Source organism: Enoplosus armatus, chromosome 5 (assembly GCF_043641665.1).
Source record: "Enoplosus armatus isolate fEnoArm2 chromosome 5, fEnoArm2.hap1, whole genome shotgun sequence".
Taxonomy (NCBI): domain Eukaryota; kingdom Metazoa; phylum Chordata; class Actinopteri; order Centrarchiformes; family Enoplosidae; genus Enoplosus; species Enoplosus armatus.
In genome coordinates this window covers 5,221,873-5,230,656 of record NC_092184.1, presented here as the reverse complement: position 1 = coordinate 5,230,656, position 8,784 = coordinate 5,221,873, and the positions used below count along the sequence as shown (strand labels likewise).

The window sequence follows — 8,784 nt, the reverse complement described above, 5'->3', positions numbered from 1 at the left end:
TTTTTCAAATCGCACATATGTACAGTAAAAGTCCTGAATCTAGTGATACATTACTAATAAATATATCTAATGGATATTTTGATATTTGTAGACATCTTTTACTGTAACATATTGAAGGAGGATCATCAAGACAATACACCATTTTTTTAGTTCCAAAAAAACAAATGTTTTACATTAGGAAAAAACCCCTATTTAGGTTAGTGAGAAATAAAATATGACCAATGGTTAAGTTGAAGAGGTTTATTCAAAAATAAAACTGCCACTGTCTTACCATATAAGTAAGGAACAGAACAAAACTGTTAAAGCAGCCCTTACAGGAACAAATCGGAAATCAACACCTGGGGAAAATCTATTCAGCACACAGTGAAGCTGATAAGGTTCGTAAAAAGGGCAGTGCAGCACAGAAACAACAATCAGTAGGAATGTGACATATTTAAAGGCATGCAGGCCAGCAACTGTTTCCTTATGCCACCATGAGTGGAAACGTTAAACAGCATTTGAACTCAAAAATCTGGAGAGCAATACAAAAAATACATCGTTTGCCGATTCTCAAAGGGGAAAAATATTTTAAAGGTTCAGAAATTTTATCTTAGGGAATAAAAGCAGTTTTTCCAATGCAATGTCCTCACCCTCAAGAACTGCATCAACTGAGCCATCTTCCACAATAATTTACTGTATAAGCTGCCCAAGTCACTGCTAAAAGTCAACTGCAACATTCAGTATTACCTTAACATAGGTGTTACTTCTTACACTTCCCACGCAACTTCGGAGAAGAAAGATAACTGTTGGTGCAGCAGCAGCAACATTTAAAACAATCTCTATCAAATGGAAACTGATATATGCTATACTGATTACATCTGAGGCTGCACGAAGACTACAGTCCTGGGGAGAAAATTAAACTTAAAAGACTGGGACTAGACAGACAAGTACAAAAAACAGCTGCTGTAGGGCTGTAAAAGCAGACGGGGTGCAGGGGTTGAGGGTCTGTCTGTTAAGGAGAGCGATAGGGGGGACTAATAGTCTTCTTCATTCAGTCGTCTGCTGGCGTAGGACTTCGGTTTGGACTTGCTGAACGGGAACGACTGAAACAGAAACAGAGAAGAGTTAGCTCGCCACAGGGGAGGATGGAAGAATGATCAGAAAACCCCCTCCCCACATTACTCAACATCCTAATACAGTGTACAACTTTTGCTAAAGCTCATGAATGGATGGGGGCTGATATTTGTTAACTGTCTGAATATCTCTACGACCTCATGGACCAAGGTTGACCTCAAGAGCAGCATTATTTTTTATTCGTCAAAGGCAACTAATCTTTGTAATTCTGACACGTAAGTGTGCAGGCTCAAATGCTAATTACATACCCCCCAGGCAAACAAATACCCATTGAAATAAATGACAAGTCCTTGACATGACGTGTCAATGTCTCCTCACTTGCAACTACAACAAATTGTTAGCATTGTTTCTGCTGAGAAGAAATTCTAGACTTAATCCTTCAACTAAAAACACAGAAAGGGAGAGGGTGTGGGCAGAGCACAAACTGATGGAAACTGTTATATATCATGACCAGAGAAGGAACTGCACATTTGAAAGTCCCCATTATTATTGTCCTGAGTTTGAGTACTAAAACAAATACTATAATGGTAAAGCAGCTTAAAATGGTAATGATGTTGTATGGCACAAGAAAAACATATCTGACAAAGCCTCCTCAGAGATATCAGCCCATTAAAATTCATATTGCCTTGCTCTCTTGCACTCAATCATCCACACACTCTCACATGCAACCACACATTTGTATTTGTAGCATGCTTGGCTCAACTTTAGCTCTATAATCACCAGTTTCCCAGACTACATCAAGCCTGTGCATTTTCTTTCACCATGAACATGAGAGCTTGTCAGGGGGTTTGATTTTTGGTTACCTTTGGAGACAGTGGCAGAAACAACAAGTACAGAGAAGCGAAGGATGAAAGGACTGAAGGACGGATGACTACAACTTGGAGAGACACTGCGCTGGGAGGCTCTTGAAGACTGATCTCTCGTCAGCTCTCTCTTTCTCTCACTTTCAGAAGCTAAGACAGAGGCCGAAGAACTCTGGTAGGTAGGGGGGTCTGGTAGGTAGGTAATGGATTTAAAAAGGTAGTGGTCGAACTCTGATCTGTGTGGGTCAGCCCTCTGGTACATCTGAAGGCTGGCTGGCTGGCTGGCTGGCTGGCTGGGTGACTCTCTAGTAGAACAACTGTATGTGTGCATGGCTGATCTCGTCTGAGCGTGTGCGTCGGTTGAACAGACGGTCACCCATTCACTGTGGGGAGGGTTCGGTCGGTAGGTCGACCTCTTTCTCGCTGTCTAACACCAGATGCAGGCGAAGGCTGATCTCAGGTCAGCGCTTAGTCACCCTCCCGCAGGACGTACACACCGCCAGCTGGCAGACCCTGGGCCTGGGATCAGCTGTGGTGTCAGTGCAGTGATCAGCTCCCACCACACGCTTTAAAGAAAATATGAAAAATAAACAAAACTGTGCTGCAAAGAAGTCACACCAATGGTGTCGTTTTGTCTGATCTCAGCTAATATTTTTCTGAAGAGTTCTCTTAATCTATTTTCAGGATTAGGGATAGGGAAGTAAAATTTAGGGAAAAAAATTAAAACATTTACAATACTACTTCTGACCATCTTTACTTAACACTTGTCAATTCAATGAATAAATAATTTCTCTCTTGCTCAGCCTAAATTCATTTATTTGGAATAGGGCTACATCTAGGGTGGGTGAGATCAAAGGAAAGCAAGAGTACAGAGGACATGGGTGCATCTCACTGGTTTTAGCTGCTATGAGTCTGAACAGTTTACTGGCTGAGCGGAGACGGTCTTTCATGTGCTCTCTTTTCAAGATCAAGTGGAAATGACAAAGAGCTACACTGAGGTTACACAGTGCTGAGAGTGCACAGATATCAAGAGGTGGAAAAGAGAGCACAAGAGAGAGGTCGAATCTTTCATCTACTTATACTTCCCTACACCGGACAGAGGGCCCAAGTCATTGCCCTCTACCCCTCCCACTCCACTACTGCCAACAGCAGAGGCAGAAGACGTGGCAGAAGATGCAGATCTCTCTGTGTCGAGGAGGTAGAGGGGTCTTGGTGGTCATCCATCTCACCGTCATGTGGCGGTCGTTTGGTGGCAGCATGATGCTCCCGAGTGGAAGGAGGGTCTACTTAACAGTCATTCCCTGCCTAGGATGGAGCCTAGCTCTGGCTAACGAGAAGAATATAACTGACCCTGTCTTGGAACGCAAAATAGTTATATCTGAACTGTGCTGTGATCTAAAATCTATAATGATTGATCTAGACTTTACTAAGGTGTTACATACGTCTAGAAAAACACTGACAACTGGCAGGACTAAGCTCTAGAAATGTATTAGACAGCCTACACCCTGTTTCAGTGAAGAAGAGACATCTAGAATGAGGGTTTACCTGTTCCTCTTGTGGTTGGCTGGCTGAGATCGTGAGCGGGATCGGGAGGCAGAGCGTCCTCTGGGCGCTGAGCCAGACCGAGACCGAGATCTGGAGCGACTGGAGCAAAGAAAGAAAACAACATTTACATGCTACACAATTGAATGACAAAGCTGGAATTATGCTTCTGCGGAGAAAGATATAAACATCTTTGCAAACTTAAGCTGAGAAGGGTGTTATTGGTAACCGTAGGTGGCAGAGGCACCCACCTCTCAACGTGGAGTGCTGACATTCCTTCAAGCACGCTGAATGGTTGATCCAACATTGTGTTAGGAAGTTTTCTCTATCTTTTCTTTCAGAGTTTTGGCGTACGTTATAGCATATACCTGCAGAAAGTGATCTTCTAGCACACAGGTCACTAACTGAGTCCGCACCCAGACGTCGTCCTATACGGACCCGGACCTATAATCAATAAATTATTACGGGATTTTAAATTTTAACCGTCGCAGCTTTTCTAGTCTTTACGGCACTGGTTTAGCGGCTCAGGAAACTCACAGACCAATTGCATACGAGTTAAGCCAGCCCACGTGATGCTACTCAGCCACTCAAATCTGTGCATTCCAGGCGCTAAACATTGCGACTCTGAATACAGACAGACGAGAGAGGTGAGAGGCGAGTGACAGATGATAATGATGCAGGGAGAGAGACTGTGAAGTCAAGATGTGAAACAGTAAAAGAAAAAGGGAAACTCAAGCTGCTGCTACAATTTATTTTATTATTCTAAAATTAAGCACTTCATTTTAAGATACACAATTTTTCAAAAGCTATTTTATTTATTTTCTCTATGTTATTTAAATGCAGTCCTTCTTTTACTTAATGAGAAGAACATTATACAAATCTACAATATTATATATCTGTATAGTTCGATGTTACAGGACAATAAATATTGTCAAAATGTTTTTGAATTGTACTTTCTTTCTTTGATTTGACAGTCAGTTGTTGATTACATGCAGACGTTGATACAACTACTAGGCTACTTCAATATATATCACACTAAATCACAACGCAAGTTAGACATTACGATGTTCCGGACCTTTGCTTGAGGACATTTTCTCTAACTGGACCTCTTCGAATTTTAGTTGAATACCACTGTTCTGGCAGAATAGAGGAAACTAAACTCCTCTTCAAGACACTAAATATTGTTGCCCATCTTGTTACTGTCCCGTCCATTTACAAATTATTTGATGTTTGTTACTGGTTTGGTACAGTGTCACCAATGATTTCACTTTCCTGATTTCTTCTGCTTTCTTTACATTGCAGTTGCTAAATGTGACACTGCTACCTAGTGGACATGTATGTTATATCTCCAATCTATCCAAGTATTTAAGACACAAGCATGCGAACGGGTCTGAACAATACCTGTGTATGTTCACTTACATGAAGGCTGGAGAAGCATAATTCTAACCTAGCACACGCACAAGTCACCACTGAAAAACATGGTTTACAGCTAAATGATAGAGGAATTAACTGGGTTTATTGCCTTTTGTGGTGCTGACCCCGTGAGGAAAGGAGCTGGCTAAACAAATTAAAGACAAGCCAACACACCAGCAGCAATCGTTTTATGTGCGTAAACACCACAAATTTTACTTTGAATGTCTGACTCTACAATCATGTCACCAGGATGGAGGGATTTGCGATGACAACAGTGTGTTTCAGATACAAGCTGTGTGATTATGAATTTGAAAACCAGCAGTTTACACAACCTACCTTCTCACTGGAGTCCTGGACTTGGAACGGGCTTGGGAGCCAGACCTAATGTTACAGGACATACAGTTAGTTTAATTACAGCTATGGTGGTAACACTAAACACGTTAACAACCGGCGTGAGGATGAAAAAATAAAAACTGCCCTGCCTTCTGCTGCAGAACTGGATAAACAACCCTGATAACGAGCAGCTACACCTCTCATATGTCTCGCTAACAATACAAAAAGAATTAATATACTACCATAACAGTTATTTATAGTTCAACAAGCTGTATCCTTACCTGCTCCTGCGTCTTGAGTAGGAAGGAGATCTGCGACGGCTCCTGAGAAAAATACAACAAGAGTCACAAAAAGCTCATCTGTTGGCCTGGCCGGCATGAATGAACATGACAAAGCGTAACTGTATGCGGCTGTATGCATTTTAATACAATCTTGCACAACTAGTTTTTTTTTTTTTTCCAGAATGTAAATGGACAAGTTCATTCATATTTGCAAAGTGACAACTTAGATATCAATCTGGTTTGGTGTGATTTGCTGAGGTCAGATGATATCACCTGTAGCTCACACCAGTAGATTCAGGCTTAAATGCATTTGGTTTGTGATGCTCAAGGCACCAAAAATTAGAACCAAAAGCCACTGAGCACATTACATTGATGTAAGCTACAAGTGAAATCTACAACCCTGAAACATGACACTGCACTCAATACACAGTAAGTTCAACTGTGTTTCTGGATGAGACATGCTTTAAAATGGCACCTGCACTATCAATTATAGACTGCATGCAGTCTTCACATTGACAACAACCAACCAGAAGTAGAATTTCCTGTTTTGTTTCATAAGGTGTGTCTGTGTTTTGGTGCTGACGTACCGGCTGTGGCTACGGCTGCGGGAACGAGAGCGATAGCGGTGTCCGCGGGACCTGGACCTGGAGCGAGATCGAGAATGCGAGCGAGACCTGGAATAGAAAGACATAAAAGTTTAAACCCCCCTGTCTTCTACTTTAAATGGTACAAGATGGCAAGTTTGCATCAGAGCAACAAATGAGCTGCACGAGTGTCAACATGCACTGAAAAAGTGCATCATATAAGCAACAAGCACATTTCTTCACCTGCTGCGACGGCCTCCTCTCTTGCTAAAGCGGTAGCAGTCATACGCATAGTGGCCCCGGTCCCCGCACTGATAACACCGATCATTGGGGTCAAACTGGCGTCTGCTGGGGCGCCCACGGCCCTTCCGGGACATGCCTGTTGACATCTCCACTCGAACACGGGACCCACAAAGGACCCTGGGGAGAAGACAGGTCAGTAAGAGAAGACTGTTTTAATTCCTGAAATGGTCTTTATGCAGGCTACAAGGATTAAAAAACATATTCTAAATCACATCTTTTGTCTTCTTGATTCCATAAAAATTTGACAGTTTTTCACATTCATTTTGTCTGTTATAAGCCAACACACGCAGGATTAAGCGCTAAACATTGTTGTAGATGGAATTTGTTAAATTACACAGTAGTGGGTTATTATTGTTAATAACACATCTTTTTGCAAAAAGTGTCAAAACAAAAAGACTGCTGAAATATTATGTTACTACTCACTTTCCATCCATTCCTTTCACAGCATCTTCTGCATCTCTGGGATCCTCAAACTCCACAAAGGCAAACCCAGGTGGGTTCCTGGCCACCCAGACGCTTCTCAGTGGGCCATAATAACTGAATGCTCGCTCCAGCTCTCCCTTGGCAGCACCATTGCCTAAATCCCCCACATACACTTTACAGTCAGTGGCCCGAGATGAACTACGGGACGATGAATGGTATGCCATCTCTCCTCGGCTGTAGGGAGAAGCGGAAAAAAAATGTACATAGAGTAGAGATGAAAATAATTGTTAGCTGCAGCCCTACGTTTACGACGATAGAAGATCGTCAGTGACCCTCTGTCACCAGTAAACCTTCAGTCTAATAAACACTGCACTTCGCAGACCCTTTTGTCCACAGACTTTAAGTCCACGCAAACACCCACCGATCCTCCAAACACAAACAACAACTACAGCTGCTGGTTATTTATTAATCAGAATCAGAATCAGAAACTGTTTATTGCCAAGTAACATACATTACAAGGAATTTGCTTGCTTAACCGGCCACGTTTAGTTAAGGACAAACGGCCTGAGGACCCACCAGAAGTCTGTTAAGTCTTACTATCAAGATTACTTATGGTAACTGATACCAACTGAGGACACATGGTTGTCCACTGGTCCGCCTGAATTAAACGATATGCGCGCATCAGTCTATCCAACTTAACTACAGTCAGGAGGATCATGGAGCCGTGCTATTTTCTCTGAGCCTTCATTAAATGACAATTTAGTGAAGGCAGACCTTTTCATAGATAACAATTAAAATCAAATACACACTATGCGTTTGGTGTGTATTTTATAAGTGGTTATACCCAGGAATTAGCCAAAGGCCTTGCTCTCCGCCTGCTCATAAACAATGGCGGTTGCACGCGTTAGCTAGCATTACCTTCTTCCGCTGTCCCGCCGATTTCTGTTTCAGCTCCAAGCAGAGATGAAATTCAACCGTCTCCAAAAGAAGCAAGGGGGGGGGGTATTTAACAAATTAAGGACTATTTTTGCAGAATGAACACGCTACACAGCCACTCTTGTGAACATTAATGAATCTTCCACATGTCTTTCGCACAGGTTGTCCGGGTTAACCACCAGCAACGAAATCCACCCGCGTGACATCCGCATCTGCGCACTGTGACTCTAAAGGCACCGCAGCAGCAACAGGGGCATAAGGACACTTCCGCTGAGTACTTTCAAAATACAGTGCTCAATCTGACACAAAATAAGATATGAAATGAATTTTAAATGTTTTCATGTGGTCACCGCCAGAAACACCAACACCACATTCTTCGGTGAGACTAATTAAGTCATTCATACTGATTATTGGTATTAATGTACCATTTATTATCAAGCAATAAAAAACCCTGCACCATGTAACCATAAGGTCTTCAACGTAGTGTATAATAATAATCTATAACTTTTTCGAGTTTTCACTGCAATCAGTAATCAGGAACTGCAACAAATTAAATTCGCTAAATAAGCGTCAATGCACACCTGATAGTAAACTACCACTTCCGCTGAATGATTTAATTGTACAGTTAGTAATCAGTGACCACTGGATGGCAGTAAACACTCATTATTGTGAATACATTACTGTTTATTGTATTGCATTACATGGTACAGGGGTTAAGTTGTTGGATAAAATGTGCATACAGATAATCAGTATGAATACCTGTATTTTTTCCATTGAAGCATGTGGAGTTGCTGTTTATAAATATGACAACCACAAAATAATTCAAATCGTTTAAAGATTGTTTCAGGATTATTTCTAATTAATTTGTGACTGTGTCAGTTCGGCCACTGTCTTATTAAAGCGTACATTATAGGTTCCTGTTCTAGGAATGTTTCCATTAAGTATAATGGTTCTAGGGACGTTCACAGAATGGGGGGTTTTGAGCGAAACCTTGAAAGAACCTCTAGGGAACATTCCCTGAAGGTTCCCAGATGGTTATATTTGTAAAGCTGA

The 8,784-nt window shown here is 41.8% G+C and overlaps 1 protein-coding gene across 2 annotated transcripts; it reads right to left on the bottom strand.

Moving 5' to 3' along the window:
* Positions 1 to 225: 225 nt before the first annotated feature.
* srsf7a (serine and arginine rich splicing factor 7a) lies at positions 226 to 7,936 on the bottom strand. 2 transcript variants are annotated; one of them, XR_011597347.1, is made up of 9 exons: positions 7,714 to 7,936; positions 6,796 to 7,029; positions 6,313 to 6,489; positions 6,073 to 6,159; positions 5,486 to 5,527; positions 5,208 to 5,252; positions 3,462 to 3,560; positions 1,917 to 2,482; positions 226 to 1,082 (listed from the first exon to the last, which is right to left on the bottom strand). XR_011597347.1 is itself a non-coding variant. In XM_070905400.1 (8 exons), the coding sequence occupies exons 2-8, from the start codon at positions 7,017 to 7,019 to the stop codon at positions 1,031 to 1,033; spliced, it is 726 nt and encodes a 241-aa protein (XP_070761501.1). In that variant the 5' UTR covers positions 7,020 to 7,029; positions 7,714 to 7,936; the 3' UTR covers positions 226 to 1,030. The 2 variants fall into 2 exon arrangements, 1 of the variants encoding a protein (XP_070761501.1); XM_070905400.1 differs by lacking the exon at positions 1,917 to 2,482.
* Between the last annotated feature and the right edge of the window lie 848 nt (positions 7,937 to 8,784).